Genomic DNA, 27,662 nt, shown 5'->3' with positions numbered 1-27,662 from the left:
CCCTCCTTACAGGGCAAGGTCCTCAGCTCTCTGAGCCTCAGTTTCCGCATCAGTAGAATGGGACACCATATCTGTGAGATAATGCTTGTCAGGCTCTTGGCACTCTGGAACAGCTCAATAAGCACGGGCCACTTCCCGTCAGGCTGTGGACTGAGCACTGTGTCCACAATGGCGGCACTCTGGGGTCTGAGGATCTGTCCTGGGCTGTCATGGGTGGCGCTCAGGGACGAGCCCTGCTGAGAGTCCTGCAGGGGAACTTGCAGAATCTGTGAACATCCCAGCAAAGATGAAAAGCACCCAGTAAAGCTGGGGCTTACATTCTCATTCTCTTTCTCATTAGTCCTGACGTGATGGGTAGGGTATTCAAGCTTGGGCCCTGCAGGCAGAGGAACCGGAGGCCCGGAAATGCAAACCCTGTTGCCTCTCCTCCGTGCAAGGGGACAAGGACACTGGTGTGAAATTATGCACATAAATGACTTAGCCCCAGGCCTGGCACCGGATGAAAGTCGGCAGTACAGGCTGGCCACTGTTGTCATACGGTATTTTATAACAACAATCGAAAGACTAGGGGAGACAGACTGAGAGCTGAGTGAAAATAGAAACTCACCGTGTATATCTGTGCTCCTACTCTGGCCGACTGTGGGGATATGGGCATGTGACACAGGACCTCCTGACACAGGAGAGGCAGTGTTTTCTGGGGTAGGAGGGGGACATTTCCCTGCTCCACTTGGGGAGACCCCGGGAACCCTCCTCTGTCCATGGCCGTGGGAGCTCCAGGCAGGGTCTCAGCCAGACGAAGGGGCTGAGAGGGTCAGGTCAGGGAGTTGGTGCTGCAGAGCAGAGAGCCGTGGACGGCGCCTCGTGCCCGTGGAACCATGAGCCCCATCCCTCCCCGGCAGCATCCCTGCAATGCCTGTACCGCCACAGATGTCGGGAAAAGGAGAAAAGAGCAAAGGTGGAAAGGCAACGGCCAGAGAGGCCGGGAAGGAGGCTGTGGAGAGAAACTGCTGAGAGAGAGAGAGAGAGAGAGAGAGAGAAGGGGGTGGGGAGATGGGGTTAAAAAGGCAGGAAATAGGGCGAGGAGAAGCCAGAGCTGAGTGGCGCTGCCAGGGTCGGGGTAGAAGAGCCACCAAGCAGCGTCTCAGTGGCTCCCACCACCTCCTGAACAGCCGTGGTCATGTTCCTGTGCACAGGGGCGACATGGGCTGACAGGCGGCGGGGCGGACGGTCAGTGACATATGCTGATGGAGGCCACTTGGGCAGGACATGAGAAGCCACATCAAGGGGGCAAGCAGGCTTCTCCGGCGAAGCTCGGCAGCTTGTTCGACTGCATTAGGCTCAGGAAGGCATGGTCCCCTTCATTGTCTAAATTGCAGTTTAACTCAAGACGGCGGCTGGGCCTGGGCTGGCCAGGAGTGTGGCTTTGTGCAGCTGTCTTCCTGGAGCCAGGGCGTCCTCTGTGGCCCCTAGAAAGGCCCACTGGGCCAGAGCTGGGCGTGCACAGTCCCCCTCCATGCTGAAGCTGCTGTCCCCAGATCTCCTAGTTCCTGTCCTATGCACAATGCCCCATCCGGGTACCTCTGCGGGGTTACACGGCTGAATGAACACCATCAATCCTGAAGCTGGAGCATGGCAGCAGCTAGACCCCTCTGGGTGCGTGGCATGCCCTCACGTCAGCCCCCAGCAGACAGTTGCCCCCATCTCCCTAGGAATGCCACCCTGCGGGAGGTTTAGGGCTGCGAGCATGGCGCTGTCTCACGCCCCAAGTCCCCAGGGCAGGATGTGGGTGTTGACGACCCCATCGGGAGGTGGTCCGCCCCTGTGGACAGACACCCAGGCTCTGCGGGCCGACAACCTGGGTTTAGCTCAAAGCTGCCGCTTCCCAGCGTTCGCTGTATTTCCTGTCTGTGAAACAGGGACATAGCAGCGGCTCCCCTCCAATGATGTGAGGACTCAGTGAAGTGGAGCTCACAGCTGGCACTTAGACGTGCTCAAAAAATGTTAGTTAATGCTGTTGGTATCATCACTGTCGTCGTTATGCCACGCAACGTGAGCCCCAAGACCTCCGCTGTCTCGAGGATAGGTACAGACTGGGCAAGGGGAGCGACACCTGCCCAGGGGGGAGCAGGGGCAGTGGAGGTGAGACTGACCTTCTGGAAGTGAGGCATATGCCAGAGGGTATCCAGCTTCACAGGCGGCTTGTACTTCCTCAGCTGACTGCTCCTGGTCTCATACAGCTTCCCAAGGAACACCTGCAGGCCAGGGGAATGCAAAGGGAGGACGCTTGCCTGGCTGCCAGAGAAGCCCTGGCTGAGATGCAGGGACAGGTGGGCAGAGGGTTGGGATCCCTGGTGTTGCAGATCCTCGGGTCACCTTTCTCCTTCATCCGGCCCTTCTCTGAGTGATTTCATGGCCGAGCCCTGGCCATAGCTCAGTGGTAGAACCAGAGGATGCCCGGAGCCTGTTGTTCTGGTTTCTGGGCTGCCCCTAGAACACGTGGGGTTCTGGCCTGTAGCCGCCGTGAGGGCAGGAACGGTGTCTTAGGCAGCCTTGTAACTGCCTCTTCGGCTAACAGCCCTGGCGGTAAGTAGGCGCTCTGCCGTGTGTGCGTGGAGGGGGCATGAATGGAGGGGTTGTTGCCCTCTCTCGGGAGCAGGTCCCCACCATGGCCCATTTGTGGACGAGGAAGCAGTCTCCTTTGGGGGGGTGGCTTTGGGGGCTCAGTTCAGAGCCCTGCAAGTCTCTGCAAGTGGGATCTCGGGACGCAAAGGAAGTCCTGCTCCTCCTTAACTGCGTGCTCCGTGCCCACCCACGGATGCCAGCAAACCCATAATTGGGGTCCTAGAGCTCACGGGACATGTGCCGTGGCCTGAATTGTGCCCCTGCCAAAGTTGTATGATGAAGCCCTAGCCCCCAATGTGGCTTTATTTGGAGGTGGGGCCCTTAAAGAGATAATTAAGGCAAACGAGGTCGTAAGGGTGGGAGCCTAACCTGACAGGACCGGTGTCTTTACAAGAGGAAGACACAGCCCAGGCATGTCACACAGAGAAAAGGCCATGCGGGGACACAGTGAGAAGACAGCTGTCTACCAACCAAGGACAGAGCCCTCAAGAGAAACCAACCCTGCGGGCATCTTGACCTTGGACTTGCAGCCGCTGGAACTTGGAGACAATAGATTCCTGTTGTTTAAGCCACCCCATCAGCAGTACCGTGTTATGGGGGCCAAGCAGACTAAAGCGGGGTCCAAGGCCTCCTCCCTCCCAACCAGTGGGGGAGGGCCCGGGGAGTTCCATGCACAGTCAGACCTTAGCCCATGGCGAGCCTTGTCAAAATGCAAGGATCCCTGTGGGGGTTCACAGGTATACAAGGAGTCTTATCTATACCTAGAGCTCTGTGTAGAGCGGGGGCCCTCCCCCTGAAGCAGATGAGCTAGGCAGTACGGGAGAGGGCAGTGGTGCCCATGTGACCCAGAAAGGATGTGCCACTGCAGAAATGGGCATAAGAAAGGGACACAAGATCACTGTCATGGGCTTCCTCGTTCTGCAGGTTCATTGCCTCAATGTCAGGATATAACGTCTAACGGTTATGAGTCTATGCCTCAGGCTCTGGGCCAAGTACCTTGCCAGCATTCATTCATCCGTTCAGCAAATGTTTACTGAATGTTCATCACATGCTAGGCATTGTTTTAGGAGCTAGGGATACGTCACCGAATAAAACCAAGTCCCTGCCCTCATGGAGCTAATATTCTAGTGGGAGAAGAAATAAACAAACAGTAATTCATTTTAAAACGTCAGGTGGTGATAAGTGCTTAAAAAAAACTGAAGCAGGGTAAGAGGTCAGAGAGTAACTGGGAGCAGATGATGTTTTAGGGAGTCAGGGGCGGTGCTCCCGATAAGGTGACATTTGAGGAGAGATTGCAGGTGGGGGAGGCGTATGAGAGGAGGGTCCCCGGCCTGCGGGCTGTGACCCCTCGGTCTCCGGGAAGCCCTTACACAGCCCTGTAGGGACAGGGCCATGGAGCCTTCGCAGGGCCTGGAGCTGAGCCCAGTGACCGTCTGCAAGAAACGTGCCGGTGCTGTTTGTGGCTGTTCATGCACAGGTGCATTTCCCAGGACGCTGATGCAGCCCGAGCTTGGGGGCTCCTGGTGGCAAAGGGTCCCTCCCACAGCAATGCTTGGAAACGTTGGAATAGCGTCCTTTTCTTGCATACTTTTTCTTAAATAGGACCTCTGAAGTGTTGAAGTTCCAGGCCCCACAAAAGCTGGATCTGCCCCGGGTTTCGCCAGGGTAATCTGTCTCTCCTTCAAGGCTGTTTTGTCTGAGGGCAGGGCCTGATGAACTTTTAGCGTCTCCCACAATAAAACCCCTCCTATGCTTCAGGCATACAGGAGATGCAGTCGATAAATAAGCAGAACTGAGTTTAACGGAAGAAGCCACCACCCCGTCGAATCCCTTTCATTGATTTATTTCGGTAATCAGTTATATTAATTTTATTGGATGTGTCTGTGGATAGCTTACAAACCCTTTGGATCAGGTATACTCTAGAAAAGTTTTTGAAACTTTAACTTGGAACCAGAGCAGAGAGGCAGTCGAGCCAGGGGTTAACGAGCTGGCCTTCAGGATTGGGGGACACCGGCAAGTCTTGTGGCCTCTCTAAGCCTCAGTTCCCTGTGCTGGAAATGGGGTACCAATGCCTGACAAACTGTAGGATTTTTCTGAGTTAAGCTGTGAGCAGTGTCTAGCCCAAGACGATTGCTCGCTAAACAGAAGCTGTTACCAAGAACTTCATTTGGGGTCATCACCGTCCCAAATCTAGGACATTCTTAGCTGCCTTTTAAAGAGACAGGCTTTTCCTTGGATGGCGGCAATTTGACCTTGCAAACTGACCACCTTATTGACCCCAATAAATTGTTTATCAGCCCCAGACAACCCTCTCCAGCATCCGGTGGGGCTGGGTATTCATAGCCACTTCTTTGACAAAGTGGCAGCCACACAGAATCTTGGAACAGGAAGATAACTCTGGGGTTGGTTCAACAAGTGTTTTCTGAGTGCCTACTATCATGGGCCCTCATTTAATCTGACCCCTATTTTTGCTCAATGAGGAAATTGAGACCCCAACAAAGTATTAACTCACTCGAAGTCATATCCCCAGAGCTGGCATCAGGTCCCAACCAGTGCTTGGCGTTGGAGCCATTCACATTAGCTACTTAAGGGGGTGTTCTGTTGAAAAAGGAGGGGCACAGGATACGGGGTTGTCTCTAGAGTCAGAAAATGGGTCCTCGGAGGCTCAGGGTTCTGTGGATTTGAGACACTCTGACTTGCTGTGAAATAGCTGCTAATTAAAAAGCACGACTCTCAATTGTCGCTATAAAGCAGTTTGTAATGGCAATGCTCCCTCTGAAACTGGTCATTACCATAGCAAGTTGACTCTTTCTTGAGCCATTAACGAATAAACTAGTCACGGGCTGCTTTTAAAATGTTATTACCACACTCTGCTCTTTAACGAGCTGGCGTCTTGGATTCCACGACTGCCGAGAACTCTGGAAGGGGCTGGGGCTCCCTACCATCCACGGTCTCGGGGTCACCTGGGACCCTCTGTCCCTCCGTGCCTCTCTGGCCTGTCCTGAGGGCGCCAGCATCCTGGTAAGGCTCTGACTGATACCCAGGTTGGCCCTAGGACATCGCAGGCACTGCCCCTGACACCCGAGCTTCCCTGTCACCAGCAGGAGTGGGACCTCACAATTGGGAAAAGCCTGGACCCAGGTGGGACACACCTGGGTCCAGGCCGCTCACTTGGGGGAGCCTCAGTTTCCCCATCTGAAAACTGGGGTTGTTTCAGAAATGAAACAAACACGATCTGACAAGACCCCAACCTCCAGGGGCACTTAGGAAAAAACGCAGGGGGACAGACAGGGTGTGCGCTTGGCCCCATTCCCTGCAGTGTGGAGGGACAGCAGTGTGACTGTTGTGACAACCAGAGACACTGAAGTCGCGCTTCTAATGAAATCCATAAAGGGCTAAGTGAACATAAAGCGATTCTGCTTTGAAGGTGAGCAGTCTGGCTCTACTGCCACCCGTACCATTAGCAGTTGGCAGTGTTTGCACGTTGTCTGCCCTCAGCTCCCGTTCCCTGTGTGGGTACCATCGTGCCTGGGAAATGGGTGATACACACCTGCTGGGGTTTTGAGAAGCGTAAAGAGACGATGTTAACAGGAAGTGTTTATCATGGGGCCTAGCCATTAATTTGAAACAAAGTGTATTCCTAAGGTTTCGTAACTGTGCTCTTTATAGCACCCACCCAGGGTGCGTCTCTGTGCATCTTGCCGTCTTACCCTTGTCTTGATGGACAGTGCCCGGCACATTTCTGTCTAGGCCAGGTCACGTTAGTTTAAAATCTGGTTTCCAGATGTGTGAGGTCATGCAGAGGTTCAGTGGAAGGGTCCCCAGGCGGGATTTGGGGACGGGTTGTAAGGGTCTAATCCTACCTCACGGGCACACAGGGCCAGTTCACCCATGACCTCAGCCAGAATCGTCCACTCTTGGGTCTTAAGTAGAGGTTGAACTTGATCATTACCAAGACCCTGTCCAGCTCTAAATTTCTATGAGGCCTGATCGGCACAGCAACAAGCAGCTGGATTGCCCCACCCCCGACCCCTCCACTCTCCAGCCCCACCCCAGACCCCTCTACTCTCCAGCCCCACCCCAGACCCCTCCACTCTCCAGCCCCACCCCAGACCCCTCCACTCTCCAGCCCCACCCCCGACCCCTCCACTCTCCAGCCCCACCCCTGACCCCTCCACTCTCCAGCCCCACCCCAGACCCCTCCACTCTCCAGCCCCACCCCAGACCCCTCCACTCTCCAGCCCCACCCCCTACCAGAGACACAGATGCACCAAGTTCAGTCTCAAAGCTTTGCCTGAACCAGCCCTTCCCTCCCTCCCACGCTAACAATCGTCCACTCAGGAGTGAGGGCCGCCTTTACCTTGTGCTTTTTTTCCAGTTTAATGGCTTTCTGAGTAGCCTTTTGTTCCTGCACCCACAGCTGCTGGTACCGGTTCTGCAGTAGGTCAAAGAAGGGGGTGGAAGGCCTGTGGGGAGGAAGTCCAGACAGGTTTGAGGTCTTGGAAGGGCCAGCGGCACTCTCCCGCGAGGGCACCTGCCTGACTATCCAGGCGACAGGGCAAATCACTCTTCCCAAGGCTCCGGGAAGCTCTCTGGCGTCCAAAAGCCAAAGAAACAGGTGCCTCACATGAGTCATTCAACAAACATTTATTGCACACCAACCAAGTGCTGGGCCTGAGATGGTGACAAAGACCCTCTCCTTGACCAAATTTTAGATAAGCTACGTGGAGCCTTCTTCTCGACTAGGCCCTCACCCTTGGGTCGTATCCTTTGCCTGCTGAAGCCAGTCTTAGAAAAGAACCTGCTGAGTTAGTCCCTCCACCCCGCCATCTGATCGTCCAGACCCACCTTTACCAAGAATACTTTTAAGTCAGTTTAGCAAGAATCCTCCTGCCCTCCATGTCTCCTCTTAGTAAGTTTCCATCTACTGACCCCCCCACTCTGCTCTTTGACTATAAATCCCCACTTGTGTTATATTCAGAATCGAAGTCGCTTTCCTCTTTTGCAATAGGACTGAATAAAACCTGCCTTTACCGCCTTTAGATCAGCTCTTGTTCTCTGACAAGAGTTTGCAGCCAAGCAGCACTTACCCTCTGCAGAGTGTTTCGTGTGCCCCACCCTTCGCAACACTAGCAATCGGGTACTGTCATTATCCCGTCCTGGAGATGAAAGGGTCAGGTCCCGGGGCGGGGGGACAGTACTGCAAGTGAGACCTGCTTAGGATAACCAACTAGGTGATGAGGGCGAGTTCTCTGTGGAAGAAGCAGAGCTGATAAATGCAGGCGGAATGATAGACTCGAGGGGAAGGGACCCACTATTTTACGAGTCCTAATAAAGTAATGGATTTAGGTGATAATTATCAATGGCTGCTAACATGGTTAGGTGGAAGGCAGATGGTGAACTTTATAATGGATGGGTCAGGCGGCAGCAACTGAACCAAAGGATCAATTCTTTTTTATTGTGGTAAAATACACATAACATGACATTTACCCAAATGATCAATTTTATCCTCACTGAAAGTGACAAGTAGACACTGTGCTGGAAGTGACACCATAGGAGGTATGCAGCACCACCCACCAAACATTTATGGGGAAAACAAAAAAACAAAAGTGAACCTGAGGACAGTAGCCATGTTAAAAAGAGTAAAAAGAAGCAAGTAGAATTAATTTTACTAATATATCTAAAATATTGTCATATTACTATGTAATCCCTTTAAAATATTAATGAGATATTTAACAGATCAAGTTTTTAAATTTGAATTTAAATCAGTTCAAATGAAATAAAATGGAAAATTCGGTTCCTCAGTGGCCACATTCCAGGTGCTGGTTAGTCAGCTGGGCTGCTGCTGCCACACTGGACACACAGCTCTCAGACCACCTACCACCGTTTACAGGAGCTGCAGGGGACAGAGGACGCCATCCGCCACGTTCAGAGTGTGGGACAATCCACAAGACAAATGACTCACTCACTTCAGCAAAGAACATTGGAGAAAAGAGAGGTTGAGGAAGTGAGACAGATTAAAAGTGACTTAAGAAACACATCAACCAAAAGCAATATGTGGACCTTGTTCAGAGTCTGAATCAAACAAACCAACAGTGGGAAGGTATTTTGGGGAGCAAGCAGGGAAAATGAACGCTCGCGGAGTTTTAGAAGCCGTTGCGGAAATACTGCAAGTTATGTTGTGTGTGCTGATGAGACTGATTATTTATGTTAAGTCTTTATCTGTTGGAGATCCATACGAAAGGGTTTGCGGGTGAAATAATATATTGTTTAGGATTTGCTTTAAAAGAGAAACTCCAGGAAATAACAAAACACATAAAAATAAAATAATGTAAAATAAAAGGATGACAGAAGAATGGCAGGATGTATTGATAATGGTTGAAGTTGTGAGGTGTGAAGGTTGCTCCTGCTGTATACTATTGCTACCCTTTTGTGCGTGTTTGAAAAGTTTCAGAATAAGAACTAAACAGAAAGAAAAACAACAACAACAACCAGGGACTAAAGTTTATTATTTCCCCCATTCACTCCTTTCTTCTCTTCCTTTGGCTCCTCAACAGTCTCAGCCACCTTCTCCACCACTCAATTCAAGTCTGAGCTGGTTATTTCCTCATTTCTCTGGGCCAGAGGTTGTCAGAATGTGGTGCTTAAGTATCACCCAGGCCCAGAGGTTCTGATTCAGGAAGTGGATGGGGGCCCAAGAAATAGCAGTTTTAGTGAATAGAGGAAGTAGTTCTGATACAGGGTATAGTGGGTTCAATAGTGGGCCCCCAAAAGATATGTTTCCATCCTAATTCTCAGAACCTGTGGATATGACTTTATTTGGAAAAAGGGCTTTTGCAGGTATAGTCAAGTTAAGGATCTTGAGATGGAATAAGCAATGAAATGCCTTTTAGGGCCCTAAGTCCAATGACAAGTGTCCTTATAAGAGACTCACAGAGGAAAGACTCAGAGAGAAGAGGAAGGGCCATGTGAAGACGGAGGCCGAGATCAGAGTGATGCTGCCACGAGCCTTGGAGCTCCTGGGGCCCCCAGAAGCTGGGCGAGTCAGGACTAGACTCTCCTTAGAGACTCCAGAGGGAGCACGGCCCTGCTGACACCGCGATCTTGGAGTTCTGGCCTGGTCCAGAACTGGTCCAGAATGCATTTCTGTTTTTTTTTTGTTTTTTTTTAAAGATTTTATTGGGGAAGGGGAACAGGACTTTATTGGGGAACAGTGTGTACTTCGAGGACTTTTTTCCAAGTCAAGTTGTTGTCCTTTCAATCCTAGTTGTGGAGGGTGCCGTTCAGCTTCAAGTTGTTGTCCTTTCAGCCTTAGTTGTGGAGGGTGCAGCTCAGCTCCAGGTCCAGTTACCGTTGCTAGTTGCAGGGGGCGGAGCCCACCATCCCTTGCGGGACTTGAGGAGTTGAACCGGCAACCTTGTTGTTGAGAGCCCACTGGCCCATGTGGGAATCGAACCGGCAGCCTTCGGAGTTAGGAGCATGGAGCTCTAACCGCCTGAGCCACCGGGCTGGCCCATTTCTGTTGTTTTAAGCCACCACATTTGTGGTTATTTGTTATAGCAGCCCAAGGAAAGGAATGCACAGGGGTTCCTCAGCCCACACTTTGGGAAACACCAAAGGAAACTGCTATGCAGATGAGCGGCAGCCAGAGAAGGTCCTGTGACTGGAAATCACAGAGCCCTTTATAGCAGAAGGAAACACAGATTGCCTTCTGTAAACTATGCTGTGTGCATGGACCCCGGACCTCTGGGAGGCTTGTTCTCAGCACGTTCTGGGTCAGGGAGTCTGGAGCGGTGGAGGTGCTACATCCAGGACCCACATTTGAGGCTTAAAGCCTCAGCGGTCACCAAGTCCCGGCTGAGTGACTGGTCCCTAGCCCCTGAAGTCCCAGGAAGCTGCAGAGAGCATTCTGTGCAGGTGTGCACGGACACTGGGGGGTGGGGCCACAACCTATATCGTGTTTTCAGATGCGCGAGCACCCCAGGAAAGGGCCAAGCCTCTGCTCTTACCCCTTATTTCACAGACAAAGGATGAGCAAATGGAGGTACTGCGACCCCTGAGATCGTATGGTGAGGACCTGAGATCGCCAGCCTTGAGCTAGTCTTTGTGTTTGGTTTGGTGTGCATGATGGTCTCAAAAGACTTTGAAATCCATGTCAACCCCTAAACATTACTGTGGGGACAGAGTCCCAGAGAGCAGTTTCCAGGCTCTCGGTCTCACGTGGAAAGGTGCTGGCTTGGGTAGTAGATGGTCATCAGCTGTGACTAGTTGGCCATCAGCTATAACCAGTGAGCCGTTGGCCACTAATATAACTGCCATGGCTATGTTACAGGGTTGGTTAGTTGGTTGGTTGGTTGGTTGGTTGCCAGAGAAACAGACTGCGGATTGCGGTTAGCAAGTGTGGACGGCAGATTGCAGATCGTGTGGATCCTACTTCCTGTGTCTCCCCCGCTGCCAGCGAGACTGGGGTGCAGGAAGACCCCTCGATGGGGTACTGACAGATGTTTGCTTTTGTGTCTCGACAGTGAGAATATAGTGGTATGACTCCCCTATCCATGGCTCCGTGGGTGTTCCTTTTTGGCCTCACCATATCCTGCTTTCTCGTGCAGGGAGCAGGACCAGAGACCCTGCATGACATTTACATTAAGAAAACCCCAACTTTCCAGACTCTTGAAAATGTGGAAGTTCTGACCATGTGGGTCTGCACTCCTAGGTGGTGACATTTGGCAGACACCGAGTGTCAGGTTCCATTAGCCCCAGTCCTCTCCCTTCCCCACTGCCCTTTGCTGGACTGGACTTTGGACATCCCCGGCCCACCCGCCCACTCCGTCTGTGCTCCTGCTACAGGATGGCTTCCCTGCTTCCCCACATGCGGACCTCGTCGGGCCTGGCTGACCCTGGACTCTATCTGAGTGGAAGTTCAGTGGCTTTGAAATGCCACTTAGGCTCAGAGGTGTCTTCACAGAGCAGCCTGAGACGCGCTACAAACAGTGGCTCTTTGTTTTCCTGTTCCTTTACCCCTGTGGCGACTTTTATTACTTAATTATTACACACCCCATGCTTCTGAGCAGCCTAATTTATAGCTGTGCTTTCTAATGACACTAGATGGTAAGCGGCACTATCTTCCCCAAGAGGCCGTTCACCACAGAAAAGCTATCTTCGCAGCAGCCCCCACTGTATACATCACCACAAACCTACCTCACAGCCCTCCTGCACCTGCGCTGACCGTCTTTGTGTCCTGCTCTGGCCAGCGGTTCTTATTACCTGGGAAGAGGCAGGGAGGGGCTCAGCGCGGGAGAGTAGCTGGCAAACCTGCTGACACACAACCCCTGAGCCCTGACTGGCTAACGCCGACCCAGCAGGGTTTGCCTATTTCTACTTGGCTCATTAACTTGGATAAAAAGGTGGGGGAGGCTTGTCTGATGTGGGGGAAACTCAGAAAGTAGATCAGATCACGTCATCCCTTCCTTAAAATGCCCTCGATGGCCTCCCATTCCTTAGGCGACGCCTAGACTCCCTGCCATGCCCAGCAAAGCCCTCCCCTCTCCACCTCCTCCCTGAAATTCAGCTGCTTCTGTGTTCAGGTCTCAGCTGTGGAGTCACCTCCTCAGAGGCTCGTCCCTGACCAGCGCATCCTCCAGTGGCTCTCCCCGGGTGACCTCCCATGCAGGGCCACACTCCTTCATTCATTGACTGGCTGATAATCTGTCTCGGCCATTGAATGCCAAACCAGAAGAGCAGGAATGGTTTACGTCTGCTGTGAACTGGCCCAGTGCTGCTCTCAATAATTATTTATTGTTGAGAGAGAGACGGATGGAAGGAGAGAAGGAGGAAAGAGATAGAAAAAGTGGGACTGGGCAAAATTTTAGGCGATATGCTTTTCACAAGTCAGGGTATTGTAAATTAGGCTAGCTATGAGTTACAGTTAGCGAAAGTAAGTAAATGGATGGAAATGCAATTCAATGGAGGAAGGAAAGTCTTTTCAATAAATGGTGCTGGAACAACTGGACGCCATAGGCAAAAACAAAAGAAACAACTCTCAAATTAAGTCTCACACCTTACGCAAGAATTGATTCAAAATGGATCATAGATTTAAATGTAAAACTTGAAAACTTTTAAAGAAATGAAGGAGAAAATCTTTGGGACTGAAGGCTAGGTTAGATGATGACTTTTTAGACTTGACACCAAAAGCATGATCTGTGTGACAGAAAAATAGATAAATTGGATTTCCTCAAAATTAAGAACTTTTTATCTGTGAAAGATCCTCTTAAGATGAAAACTACAGACTGGGAGAAAATATTTGCAAACCACATTATCTGGCAAAGGACTCCTACCTAGAATATGTAAAGAACTCTCAAAACTCAACAAAACAGACAAACAAACAATTCAGTTAGAAAAGGGGCAAAAGACGTGAAGAGACATTTCATCTAAAAGGATAGATAGACGATGAATGAGTGCATGGAAAAATAGTAAACATCCCTAGCCATTAGAGACATGCAAATTAAGACCATGATGACGTATCAGTACACATCTGTTAATACAGCTGAAATCAGAAATAGTGACAATACCAAATGCCGATGAGGACACAGAGAAACTAAACATCTCATACGTTGCTGGTGGGAATGTAAAATGGTACAGCCCTTCTGGAAAATAGTTTGGCAGTTTCTCAAAAAAAAAAATTGAGCATACACTCACCATATGGGCCCAGGGATCGCACTCCTGGGCATTTATTCCAGAGAAATGGGAATTATGTCTACGCAAAAACCTATACACAAATGGTCATAACAGTTTCATTTGTAATAGCCCCAAACGGGGAACAACCGAAATATCCTTCAATGGGTGAATGGTTAAACAAACCACGGTGCGTCCATGCTGCGGGATACAACCCAGCAATGGGCAGGAACCAACTGTTACTACACACACGACTTGCATGATTCTCAAGGCCGTTACGCTGAGTGACATGGCCTTCGATTCCATGCATATAACATTTTGGGATTTTGCAGGGACGAGGGGTCACTATGTGGTAGTGTGGGGGAGCTCTTTGAGGTAGCAGAATAGCTCTGTATTTTCATTGTGGTACACAAATCTGCATATGTGATAAAAGTGCGTAGAACAAGACAGACAGACACACACGCACACACACTCCAATGAGTGCAGGTAAACTGGTAAAATCTGAAGTCTGTGTATTGTACCAATGTCAATTTTTTAGTTTTGGTATTGCACCATAGTTATGTAAGATTTTATTATTAGAAGAAAAGGGATAAGAGTATGCAGGATCTCTCTGTACTATTTTTATAACTTCCTGTGAATCTGGAAGTTATTATTTAAAGTAAAATATTTTTAAATGCAATCAAGCATGCGAGAGGAGACTGAAATAGCTTTCTACTTTATACAAGACTACTACCAAGTTAGGGTCATTCAAAAGAGATAATCAAAGAATATGGAGTCAAATTATGTAGGGAAAAAAGAACATAGGGTGTGTCAGACAATTTTCTAAAATTGTGTGAGTTTTCTGGATTTTGTGGTCTGTAGTATTCGTCAGCTTATTTAAAATATTAATTTTTTCAGATTTCTTCTCTCATTCTAATTAAGTATTCAGTTTTATGCCTAAATTTGCATTCATGATTTTGAATTAAAAAAAAAAAAGATTTTATTAGGGGGCCGGCCTGGTGGCCCAGGTGGTTGGAGCTCCATGCTCCTAACTCCGAAGGCTGCCAGTTCGGTTCCCACATGGGCCAGTGGGCTCTCAACCACAAGGTTGCCGGTTCAACTCCTTGATTCCCACAAGGGATGGTGGTCTCCGCCCCCTGCAACTAAGATTGAACACGACACCTTGAGCTGAGCTGCCTCCCGGATGGCTCAGTTGGTTGGAATGCGTCCTCTCAATCACAAGGTTGCCGGTTCGACTCCCGCAAGGGATGGTGGGCTGTGCCCCCTACAACTAATAACAGCAACTGGACCTGGAGCTGAGCTGTACCCCCCACAACTAAGAATGAAAGGACAACAACTTGACTTGGAAAAAAGGCCTGGAAGTACACACTGTTCCCCAATAAAGTCCTATTCCCCTTCCCCAATAAAATCTAAAAAAGAAAGACTTTATTGGGGAAGGGGAACAGGACTTTATTGACTTCCAGGACTTTTTCCAAGTCAAGTTGTTGTCCTTTCAGTCTTAGTTGTGGAGGGCGCAGCTCAGCAACAGGTCCAGTTGCCTTGTTGTTAGTTGCAGGGGGTGCAGCCAACCATCCCTTGTGGGACTCGAGGAGTCGAACCGGCAACCTTGTGGTTGAGAGCCCACTGGCCCGTGTGGGAATCGAACTGGCAGCCTTTGGCGTTAGGAGCACGGAGCTTCAACTGCCTAAGCCACTGGGCTATTGAATATTTTTTCTTAAAGAAAGCCCCAAACTTAAATAAGCTTCAGGTCCCACAAAACCTGGAACTGCCCTTGAGTGCAAATCAGATATTTTTTTACATTATAAGACACTATAACGTATAACTTTATGCTGATAAATGTAAAAACCAAAACAAAGTGGATGGTTTGTCTAGGAAAACACAAAAGATCAAAGTTGACTGAAGTGCATCTAGCAGAGCCCTGGCTAGCAGGCTCAGGGACGTCTGTACACTTGAGCTCTCCCCACCTCCCTATCCAAAGTATTCCAGGGCTTTCCAGAACCTTTTATGAAAAGCCTCCCAATTCGTTTTCTGACCCTAAACCAGGGCAAGGAAAGTGTATATGCCGTTGGTCAGTCTCATTCCATAAGAACGAATGAAAGAATATTAAATGGAAGGTTCCAGATCTAATTGCACAAGGTATTAATAAGCCAAGGCCCTGCTGTAACGCCCTCTGCTCACCCTGGAGCCTCGGAGCGGGGGAGGCGGTCACAGAGCGGCTCACTCTGCCCCTCCCATGAGCTTCCCACTGAGCCGGGGGAGGAAAGAAACTTTTCTCCCAATGAAGCTGGAAGTTTTGACTATTACATCAGACCAGACACGTTAACTAGAGCACCGAGATGGACTTTTGTAACTGGAAGTGACCAGAAAAGTCGTGGATGCCTGAAACTTCCCCTGGGAAAGGGGCCGAGAAGGACGTTGACCCTGAGAATGGGTCTGAACAAGGCAAGGAGAACACACGTGTCCTCAAATTGCCCTGCGGCTCCCACTTGTTCACCGCACTGGTCACGTTTATACCAGCGACAGTGTGTGTCTTTATTAGGAAATATTACATGGCTGCCAGAAAAAATGAAGTGGTCATAGGGGTAATGACCCAGAAAGATCTCTGAGACGTGTCAAGTATGAAGAAACAAGTTTGGGGAGAGAGCTATGCACGTGTAAGAGCATCCACAGAGGCGTGAATGCATGGAAGACAGACTGGAAGACCCACTGGTGATGACCCTGGGGTGCGGGGCTGCCACGGTGGGAGGGGCAAGGGCTCTTCCCCTTCCTGTCTATTACCTGGTTCTATGTGACTCTTCTGCAATGAATAAAGCAAAACAACAACAACAACAACAACAACAACAACAAAAATCCAAGTCTGAAAAGTCGTGTGACTCGGCTCGGGCCACACAGCCAGTGATGGGGTGATGGCTCCGGGACCCAGACTCCGTGTCAGGATGTCCACACTTTCTGCCTGCTTCCTCCATCCTCAGGGCAACTCTAGAGACAGATATTAATATCCCCATTTGACAGATGAGAAATCGGAGGCCCAGAGAAGTCCATTGTCTTGCCCAAAACCGCACAGTCAGTGAGTGACATGTTGCATTCGCATTGGAAGCGTGTGGGTGTACTGCCCAGCAGCCTTGCCCCCTGCAGTACCAAGGCCGAGTGCCAGTGTGGAGATGGCCATTGGAGCTCAGAGGAGAGAACGGTTAGTTGAGCAAGGGTGTGCGATGAGAAAAGTCCCCTCTGAGCCTTTTGAAAGGTCTTTGGGGATGAGCAGAAGATGGCCAGGAGGGGAAGTGATGCAAGGAGGACCAGACAGAGGGCTCAGCATGAACAAAGACAGGGAATGAGGCTTGGCTGGTGCCACGCCTCCCAGCCCTCTACTGGCCCGATGGGTACTGGAGAATAACAGCAATCCAAAAATACCTCCCATTTTAATGAGCACTTACTATACGGAGCCAGCTGTTGAGCACTCCAGCTGCAGTCTCAGTGAGTCTTCATAACTCTGCAAGTGAAGATGAACATTCCCGCTTTCAGATGGGGAAACTGAGGCTCAGAGAAATCAAGCAACTTGCCCAAGGTTTGCTCACGGACACCGAGCAGCCAGGTGGCAGAGCCAGGCTCCAAGTCCGGGGTCCCCAAGCTGTAAGGGTGCTCCTAACTGTTGGCTGTGTGTCTGGACCTCACAGCGGGGGGTCTGCCTGGTCCAGTCACCTTTGTCTAGGTGGCCTGGCCGCTGGTCCCGCTCTGTGCCTGGCTGGTCGACTTAAGTTGTGTTCTTCTACAGTTTGCTTCTCAGTTTTCCCTCCACACAAGGAAGCCAATTTGTCCTGGCCCCCCTGCTGGCCCCACCCTGGGGGTTTCAGGCGCTCAGGCTTAGGGCGTCCTCAGTTTCTGAGCAGACCCCCTCAGGGACGTTTAGGCCACCGCTGTGGGTTCGACAAATTATCGCTGATAACCTGGCAGGAACCGCTTGGAAAAGTTCCTCACCAGCCTGACATTCCCACTAACAGCAGAACCATGTCAAAACTAAGTCTAATAAAGTGGGAAACAGGGAATACAATGAGGGGAAAGCAGCTCCCACTCGGGATAGGCCTGCAAGATACTTCAAATTAGTTCAATCAAATCCATCTCGGCTGCCTCGCGATTGATACCCCAGACCAGGGGTTGATCTCCGATGAAGGCAACCGGGAAGAGCAAGGGGAATGGAGATTATCATTTGCAAACATTAGGCTGACACTTTGTGCGTGCGGGGGGGATGAGGGCTGACAGCTCTGATTTGCCCGTGCGGCTCCTCTCTGCCAAAGAGTGCTCTGTGGATTAGAGGGGGCCCCTTTCATGGCAACCCATCTTCATCTTCGCTGCTCATTAAAACTTTGTGGAGCTGGAGAACTTGGCGGAGGAGAGGAAGCTGTAGGAACCTTCTGAGGGACTTCAGGTACACATTTGTTGAAAGGTGTTTGAGAAGGGAGCCTTGGGTCTGACAAACCGGATTTTAGTACGGCTCTCCGTTCACAGCGGGCTAAAATAATTGGTCATCAGTGACTACTAATTCGGTTTAGTAGCCAGAGGCAATTTTTTTCTTCCTGGAAAATCAATGACAGTACGGAGATCTGTTCAACGTGATTCCGCTCCAGACGGGTCCTTATTTGGCGCTTGATGCTTCTTCCAGTAGAGACAGCTATTTTGTTAAAATAAAATTAAAATCCATCTCTAATGTGCCAGTGGTCCCAGAGGGCGGGAGAGGCGAGGGCACCCGCACAGCCTCCAGGGCTGAAGGAGTGGACAGTGGCTTTGGGGATGGGCAGTGCCTCTGAGGCTGGCGTGAAATTGAGAGCATGCCGTGGGCCACGGGCGGTCTGGTTTTGGAGGAGGCTGGAGGGCTGGACTTCTCCCAGAGGTTCAAAATCAAAATCGGAAGCAGGGGAGACACCCGACAGTGGCCCGACTTGTCTTCCATCTCCCCGACGTGTTCCTTCGCGCTGGGTGGGGCCTCGGAAGGAAGGCCTTGCAATCTCCAACAGTAGGACCATGCACTTCCCGGACGGGCTCATCTGTCACTGTCCAGTGACTTGTGTGGCCATTTCCCGAGCACGTTACTTGTGCCTGAAGTTGCACCGCTGTTTTTCGTTTTTTGGTGTGTTTTTTTAAACAAGCAGTTCTGACTAAGATTGCCCACATAGTACTAAAGCCACCGCTAAATCCATATTTTTTGCTTTTTTTAAATCGGAATTTTAATTGAGGTCATGGCAGATTCACTGCAGTTGTAAGAAATAATATGGGGGTACCGTGTATCCCTTACCCAGTTTCCTGCAATGGTAACATCTTGTAAAACTAAAGGACAAAGTCACATCCAGGATATTGGCATTGAGACAATTCACCCATCTAATTCAGATGTCCCCAGATTACTCGGACTCGTGTGTGTATTTATTTCTATGCAAATTCATCACATGTAAATTCGAGTACTCACCACCATAGTCAAGACACAAGACAGTCCATCACCACAAAGATCCCACCGGCTTTCCTGTTCTAACCATGCCCACTGCCCTCCCCCTGCACCCATGTGCCAGGGACCGTTTCATTTCAGCCTTACAAGACTCCTGCTAGATAGGAACTAGTATCATGTCACACGCCCCCCCGCCCCGTGTTATTGATAAAGAAACTGATTGATAAAGAACTACTGACATTGACATTGTACTATGGATACAGAGATCAACGAGATGGAATAACATGTTCAGGACCCGTATCTGGCAATGCTGCACGAACGTGGTTGCAAATAGCAGATTCGAGGCCGTACCTGTCCTGCAGACCTGCAGAGTTTGGCCTGTAACGTTTTTAAAACTCTTGTTACCAATATCTATATATTTTTAAAATCAGAAGAATTCACATAAAAATCCAAACAGCTCGCTTTCCTCGATGAGGCCTTAGGTTGTCCGGTAACACTGGGCCCACATCCTCACATGACACTAGTTGTTTGGAGCTGCCGCCCTGAGACCAGGCACGTGCTCATGTTTGACGCAGTCCCCACTGCTCCCTGCTGCCTCATGCAGGGCTGGCATTGCCCTCTAACCTGCCAGCCTGCTGCAGGCCTGGGAAATTGTACCCTGGCTCCATGCCTCCTAAATAACAAAAATACTTGGTGTCTCTCTTTCTTCCCCAAAGCTCAAACGACTCTGGACTGCTGAACTCCCACCATTTCTCTTGACACAGGAGGAGGTAGTAATAATCCCACTTACAGATGAAAAAATGGAGGACCATGGAGATGTAAGGTGTGCCCAGAGCGCCTGCTGAGTCTGGAGTCCTTGGGCTTCGAGGCGAGTTTCCCATCCTCCCTCTGCCTTCATCTTTCTTCCCTCCCAAAAGCGGGAGGCTGGAGGGCACCGGGAGACACGGAGAGAGTGAGAGAAAGGAAGAAACTCCCTTAAAGGAAGAACCTGAAGGAAAAAACCAGGCCCCAGGGGACAACATTTCATGGGGAACCATGAAAATGTTTTAATTCTTTTTTACATCAGAAGAAAAAATAATAATCCAGCCTGGATTAGATTCATCTTTATAGCAGCACAGAGGAAGGGGCTCACAAAGGCGAGTGCCCAGTGCCCTGGGAAATCACTGCCACCGACTGCCCTCGAGCCAGAAAACACAGGCCTGGGACTGGATGAGAAGTTGCATTTTAATACTGTCTCCCTGCTCTCATCATGCTGAGGCCAGAGACTCTTCGTCTTGAGGGTGAATAAGAATCACCCTGAGAATTTACTGACAGTAGAGATGCCTGGCAGCGCCATTAGACAGTCTGACCCATCTGCATTTTATTTGGGGGGTACTCCCCACCCTCTAGGTAATTCTGGCCAACATGGTCTCTGGCACCCTTAGGAGGTTACATCTCTGAGCCTTTCCTGCAGACCACCCTCCAACCTGGCTGCCACCAGCACTTCCATCTGGGATGGCTGGCCAGCCACTTCTGGCCCCAAGGGACCGCTGCTGCCCCTTCATTCCCTCCCAACCCCCACTGCCTTTTGCTTAATTGTCCGTCATTGGCCCCAGGGCCTGTCTTTTCTAACTAGCCTGGAGGAAGGGGTGGTAATTGAGGCAGCCACAGCCTGTCTCGTGGCAGGACTCTTAGAGCTAATTAGAGAAGAGGACCTCTGGGCTTGTGGTTAGTTTTTAATTGTTTGTGGATCCAACATAAAAGCTAATGACAGAGGAAGGAGGCTTAGTTAGCAGCACACTCCTGACTTCTAAATTTGTCTAAGAGGTCATTTGCAATTTGTTAACATTTTTCACAAGGGTGAATTCAATTAGCAGCTCCCTGCACAGGCACCCAGTGGTGGGTGAAGTGAAGGCCGCATTGGAGCTGGACTGCTTTCAGGAAGCCTCTCCCGACCTGGAGCGCCCGCTTCCCAAACTTGGGAGCTCTCCCTGCGTACACCCACCTCTGCCCCTCCGGAGAGAAAAGGCTCAACGAAGCCAAATGGATGTGGCTAAGAACCAAATATCCTCTAGGCCCCTTGGGGGGAATCTACTGTGCAGGGCGATTCTAGTGCCTGGGGGAAAGGAGAGTAGCCGACTGGACTGCTCTGCCAGGGAGGTGGCGAGGCTGGTGGACAGAGCGCCGGGAGAAGAATCGGGGTGTCCAGCATCAGCTGAGAAGGTCACGCTTCAGCCCAGCAACTGCACTTGTGGACATCGACCCCTAGAAATCCTGCACAGGTGTAAGGTCATAGGGGGAAGGACAAACGACTTGGATGCCCAGCGATGGGAGACGCAGACAGCTGACCAGGGTAACATTTGCAAATGGGAGTGAAAAAGCAAGGCACCACGCAAAGTGATTTGTATGGCTGAAACCATACTAAATAATACACATTACTTAAGGACATCTAATGGTATAGCAAAAATGTGAAAACCTGGATGGAAAGCTTGCCGATTCCAAGCTCAGGATGGTCCCCGGGGAGCAGAGGGAAACGCGTGGGGCTGAGAAGCGATGAGAAGGGGCTTCAAGCTGTATTGCTTTACTTCTTTAACAATAAAGAAAAGGATAGGAAGCAAATGCGGCCAGATGGTAACGTGTTAAATCATTAAATCCGAGTGGTGGGTTCACTGGAGCTAGTTATGGTGCTTCTGAACTTTTCTATTTGTTTGGAGAGTTTCTTCATAAACATAAAGATAGGACTGGCGTAACTGCTACTCAGGAAAGCATTTATACCTGTCATCACTTGGCTGATTACAACTCTTCACTGATTACACACCACTTTCATATATTCATATATTTCAAAATTACAACGGGCAACATGTAACAAAACTCCAGGGCCAGCCATTGTAAAATAATAATTCTAAAGGCGGTTTTCTCAAAACTCAACGATTTCTACAATGCAGGACTTTATGTTAAGATGCTTTGATATTGTAGTGGGATGAATGGTGAGTGGCCCCTGAAAAGGGATGTCCTTTCCCAACCCCCAGAATCTATGAATGTGAAGTGACCTTGTTTGGAAAAGGAGTCATTGCAGATGTCATTAACTTAAGGAACTTGAGATCCAATCACCTTGGATTATTTGGGTGAGCCCCAAATCCAATGACAAGTGTCTTTATTAGAGACAAAAGAGGAGAGATGTGGGGAGAGGCCATATGACAACAGAGGCAGAGACTGGAGCCATGTGGCCACAAGCCAAGGAATGCCTGGGCCACCAGAAGCTGGAAGAGGCGGGAAGGATCCTTCCCTAGAGCCCCCGGAGGGAGTGTGGCCCTGTGGCACCTTGATTTTGGACTTCTGGGCTCCACATTATGAAAGAATAAATTTCTGTTGTTTTAAGCCACCAGGTTTGTGGTAATTTCTTACAAAGGCCTCAGGAAACTAACAGCTGGAGCTCAGTAGTGCCTGACAAGTCTGTGCCCAGGAAAGAGTCAGTCATCTCATGCATTCTTTGGCATTGGAATATTGGCTGTTCCCAACACTGGGGCTGGATCGCAAGCAAGCCATCTGTTCTTTCTCATGCAGTCAGTCAACAAACATTTATCGAGCACCTACTATATCCCAGGGGATACTGCAGTGGGGATACTGCAGTGATGTAACCCAAAGTCTCCCTGTGCCCTCTTTTCCACCCTCCTCTGCCCACCCAGAAACAACACGGATTGTTGCCTGTTTTACTTTGTGTCTTACTTCCTCTCAGTATCACCCGGCATAATGCCCAGCACAAGTGGGAACTAGATGAACACAGAGCATAGGTGGAGATAACAAATGTGGCCATGTGATTGTGGACAAGTGTCTCTGGGCCTTCGTTTTCCCCTCTATAAAATGGGGATAAGAGAGTTGCCACCTAAAGGGTCCTTCTGAGGGTCACGTGAGTTTAGGAAACGGAAGCTGGTATTGCTATTAATCAAAATTAATGCAGGACACGGGGGTGCAGCACGATTGGCTGCCTCCATTGGGCCTCCTGAGGGAAAGGGACTGAGCTGGTTGGTGCTCGGCATGACACACTCATTCTCTCTGGTCAGTCGGTGTGGCAGCAGGATGTGGGGTGATGTGTCTGGCTCAAGTCCTGGCTCTTCACGCGGTGCCAGGGGGTCTGGCTGGCTCCCAACAATACCAGTTCTTCTATGCCCCATGTCACAGGGGGCCACCGTGTCACCAGAGGAGCAGAACCAGCCGCATCCCAGAAACCCTTGTGTCGAGGTTAGAGGCTGCAGAGGCGAGAAGGGGCCCATAACCAGCCCAGGCACGGAGCCTACTCCCCACGCTTTGCCCACTGAGGCAGGCAGGTGAGGCCCAACTCTGGAAAAATCAAACACAGGAGCCTGAGCCTATGTGATGTGATGCCGGGGAGGCCCCAGGGGGAGCGGCCACCGCCTCGCAGCCTCGTTAGCGCGCTGACCCTGGCCCCGCTGCTCCTGATGGATGATGGGGTTCCAGCAGGACAGGCCCCGGGGGAGCAGCAGCCCTATCCATTACGGCCCATCAGCGCCTCCCTGAGCCCTCCCTGCTCCAAATGCCATGAGCTGTGGGCCGGGAATAAATCTCTGTCTGGGCCGCAGGAGAGCTGAGAGGGGAAAAGGCAAAGCATGAAAAATGTCTCCTCCCTGGCCCTGCAACAAAGCTGCCTTGGAGGAAGGCGCGAGCAGGAGTTTGGGAGAGGATGGAGCTGGAGCGGGAGCTGCTGGGCCGGGGTCCCAGGGAAGCTGGGCTTCCAGGAAGGGAAGGGGGGCAAGACAGGGTCCGCAGACCACACCTTCCCCCAGCTGCATCTCCCTGCCTGGGCCCCTTTTAACAAAACTCCCTCCAGATCAGGTCCATGGAAGCAGGCTGGCTCTGAGGAGGAAGGGGGGCCCCCTGTTGGACCCAGTTTGGGGTGATGTGCAGATCTGGGGTGCCAGCCAACACCTCCGCCTCCTGTAAGAATCTGTTCCTACTGCTCAGTGTGAGGGTCCTGGAGTGAACGACCTGGACACGAGTCCCCACGCTTCCATTTATCAGCTGTGACCTCTGGCTAAGGGACATAACTTCTCTGTGCCTGCCTCAGTTTCCTCGTGGGTAAATGGAGAATTAATTGGGTTACTCTGTGGAAAGCCGGGTCCCCACTAAGTGCTCGTCAGCACTGGCTCTTCATTGCTGTAGCTGTTGTTTGTAGATGCCACCCCACTGCTGGGGATTCCCTCCACGACAGGCAGCTGCACCATCATGGCCGGGGCTCGGGATGAGAAATGACTTCCTCACCCAGAGCCTGGCTCTGCCTCACGGAAGTGCGCAGCCTGTGGATACAGACAGCAGCTCTGGAAGGGGACGTGGCTCAAATCCTGGCTCTGTCATGACTGGCCATGTGGCCTTGGGCTAGTGATTCCCTGAGCCTCAGTTTCCCCACATATAAGATGGGGATAATAGCCTCTACTTGGTAAAGTGGTGAGGATTTAATGAGATGATGCATGTAACATTCTCAGCGTTGTGCCCGTCAGCCGCTTAGCAAGGGCTCTGCAAATGTTAGTGATGAGTATTGCCCCGCCAAAACACACACTGGTCCTTGTTTTGTCCTCCTAGCAGAGCCTTAGAGAGTTTAGGACTGTCTGCATTTTTTTCTTATTCAGCAAGAAGACCTCATTCTTTTCATATTCTTTGCACGTGGTGTGGTCTTTCTCCCCCCATCCCAACCACCATCCTGATGTCTCCCCTCTGGACATTCTCCTGTTTATGAGCCTTCCATTAATGTATGATTCCTCACACTTTTTAACTTGATGCTACAAGTGTGATCTGAGCAGCAGAATAGAGTAGGAAAGTCACCTCCCTTGTTCTGGACTTGCTACCTCTATTAATCTGGCCAAGGGACACAGTAACTGTTTGAGGCAGCATCACCATGATGGGGAACACAGCAGAGTCTATTAAATGACAGGACTCTCTCTCTCTGAGTCTCGAGTGGGCTGTTTCTTCACTTTCAATAACTCTGCCTCAAAGCCTTAAAAGGCCCTGTACCATATTGCTCCCCAACAAATATTTATTGAGTGCCTGCTATGTACCAGGCTCTGGTGATATAGCGTTGGACAAAACTGACATTGTTCCCTGCCCTCCAGGGCCTGAGTGTCCAGTGGAGAAGACTGGTACAAAGCAGAGAACTACAGATGCCCCTCAGCTTATGATGGGGTTATGTCCCAATAAACCCACCGTAAGTTGAAAACATTGTAAGTGGATAATGCATTTACCACTACACTGCAGAGCATCGCTTGTTGACCCTTGAGACTTTCTGGGAGCTGGGGCTCACTATTGCTGCCTGACATCGCAGAAAAAGACCAAAATTCAAAGTACCATTTCTTCTGAATGTGTATCGCTTTTGCACCCTCACAAAGTCGATAAATTGTTAAGTCCAACCGTCGTGTTTAACTACAGTTGCTGTCAGGGCTGCAGAGCAGACTGCAGGGCGGGGCTGGGGGCATCTTTGCCGGGCTGGATGTATTAATGCCTTTCAGGTGAGATGAGGGGGTCTTTGCGAGGCGCACATACTCCCCCTTGTGGTCGGCCCGTTTCATGCAGCCGGGTTTCAGGCCGCGAATAAATCCCGAGTTGGTCTCCCCATCGTCGAACTGTGGTCAATCTCTGGGACAGATTGGGGCGTATTATTATTGTATAGGAGTTTGGGTGGGTGGCTTGGATTTTGGCCGATGGCTTCAGCAGAAACAAAATCACCCAGAGTGATTGATGGGGCTATTGTAAATTTGTAAAATAAATCTGCTTGGCAGAGAGATTCAAAACACCTGTCAGGCAGCAAACATTTGTTAACAGCCTGTGGAATTTCCTCCATCCTCCACATTTGTCAGTGTCAGGCTGATGATGCATCTGATAGCTGGGCGAGCAGCCGCTCAGACAGAATGGTGGGCTGGCAGCATCGCCTCCCTTTCTCCTGCGTCTTATTTTCCCATGGTCTGAACATGTTCAGCACCGGCACTGGAGGGGCCTAGACTAGACTAATTGGTGGGTTAACTAAGTATTCTGTCAACGTGGCATGTTGCTAGCGGCTTCCTGTACAGACCCCAGTGCGGTCAGATGTTCATGCACTTGTTTAGCAAATATTTCCTGAGGACCTCTTCAGCAAGGGCACTGCGGTCAGGGGTGAGGACACTGAGGGTGCTGGGGTGAGCGAAAGCGGGCCTGGAGCTTCCAGGGCCATCAAGTTTCTGGACGCGCCATCAAGGAGTTTGTTTATTGGGAAGTAGGAGGCCACTGAAGGTGAAGGTGAAGAGAAGTGACAATCAAGAGGGAAGTCACTGGGCTCTTAGGATGTGTTCAGATTAAGTTTAAAGCTTTCAGAAAGATCCAGATGGGATAGCCTTACACAACACGCAGATATTCTATCTCAGCTCTAGTGCAGAAAAAACTTAGGTAGCGCCCCCCCCCCCACCACCCCGGGTTCCCTCCATCCTCATGTTTCTTAGGCAGAGCAGCACCACCATCACAGGGGTGCAGGCCAGACCAATCCCCAACCCAGTGTGGAGCAGCCAGGGGCAAATGACTTCACTCCTCTGACCCTCTGTCTCTTCTTCTGTCCGATGAGGATGTAGGAGTTCCAACCTGGCAGTCACTGAGCTGTTCCGAGTTGTTTAAGGAGAGGATGGATCTGAAGTGCTCAGCTCAATGTCTGACATGTAATAGTAACAATAATACATAGTTGCCAGTATTAGTTCAAAGCCGGGTCTACCCACCTTCATCTGGCTCATGTCACACACTGACCTGCAGGGGCCTGTTTGCTCCTGGACGGGGTGATGGATCCCCCTGCTGGCATACTTGCCTTTGTGTGTGGCCTGAGGCTCCCAGGCAGGGCAGTGGGAGAGCCCTGGGTGCCCAGAACCTGTCAGGAGCAGCGCCAGCTGCCGCCCAGCTCTCGCTCTCCTCCCCTCCTCACCGTCTCTGACTTACCATAATCGACAATGCTGGACCAATTAGGAGCAGTAACTATTAAGATGTGCCAAGGGCATGTGAACATTTGCAAACACTTATTAAAATGCATCAATAATTAAGTGCTTCTTTCATAGTTACATTTCTGGCCTCCAGACATGTCTGTTTATGGACCTTGGGTCGCAGCATGCTTTGAGAGCTGCGTTACGGCCTTACACACTGGTAATGAAAATTTAAAATTCTTCCCTGACTTGAATTCTGAGATTTGACAGTGAAGCAGTAGAGCAAGAATACACGGGCTCTTCCCAGCTGCCTGATGCTAGAGGTGCGGTCTTCAAAGCCGGCCAGCCAGATGGGGTACAAATCCAGGCTCGGCCACCGAGCAGCTTTGGGCAGGGCCTGCACCCTCTGTTTCCTAGCCTGTCACGGACACAGAATGACACCTGCCTGAGAGAACTAATGGGAAATGTCTGCTGCGTGGAAACTCAAGTTGCAGCAGCTTCTGTTAGTGCTGACCTACCATGATCGGAGGGAAAGGAGGCAGCTCTTAGCTTAGGGATCCAGATGACAAGTGGACACCAGTGGCTGCAAACTCGGTGCCCGTTAGGACCAGGCAGACATGAAAACGAGACAGCCAGGCTGGGTGGAGGTTGGAATAGACAGCAGAGCTCTCAGGGACTCTGTCCCAAAGGGGTGCTGGCTTCAGCCCTGGCCCCTGGGGCCAGGCAGGAATGTGCACCCAGGTCGCCTGGGCTTCTGACTTTGTAAGAGAACCGAGACATCCAGGTGTTTATATGAAATCTCTTGACTTTTAAAATGTGGCAACTCATTCAAACTTTTTTCTTTTTCAATTCTTGCAGGGGCCAGACAAACATCTCTGTGGGTTGACATGTCTACGTGGGCCCCCTTTGCTAGGTATGTGCTTTGGTCTTTAGTTCCTTTTAGCCACAGAGGCTGGTGGGTTGAAATGTACCTTTCCAATTTAGTGACAATCTGTAACAAATTGGTGTGGACCGGGAAC

The 27,662-nt window shown here is 50.6% G+C and overlaps 1 protein-coding gene across 1 annotated transcript in view; it reads right to left on the bottom strand.

The window, feature by feature from the left end:
* CFAP77 (cilia and flagella associated protein 77) overlaps window positions 1-27,662 on the bottom strand; it is a 119,497-nt gene that overhangs the window by 22,356 nt on the left and 69,479 nt on the right. Inside the window, exons 4-5 of the mRNA XM_019728904.2 lie at window positions 6,983-7,088; window positions 2,151-2,252 (exon numbers count right to left, since the gene is read on the bottom strand). Of these exons, the coding sequence (XP_019584463.2) occupies window positions 2,151-2,252; window positions 6,983-7,088 (208 nt within the window). The remainder of the gene's footprint in view (window positions 1-2,150; window positions 2,253-6,982; window positions 7,089-27,662) is intronic.

This window comes from Rhinolophus sinicus, linkage group LG04 (genome assembly GCF_036562045.2).
Source record: "Rhinolophus sinicus isolate RSC01 linkage group LG04, ASM3656204v1, whole genome shotgun sequence".
NCBI lineage: Eukaryota > Metazoa > Chordata > Mammalia > Chiroptera > Rhinolophidae > Rhinolophus > Rhinolophus sinicus.
This window is presented reverse-complemented; position numbering and strand designations above follow the sequence as displayed.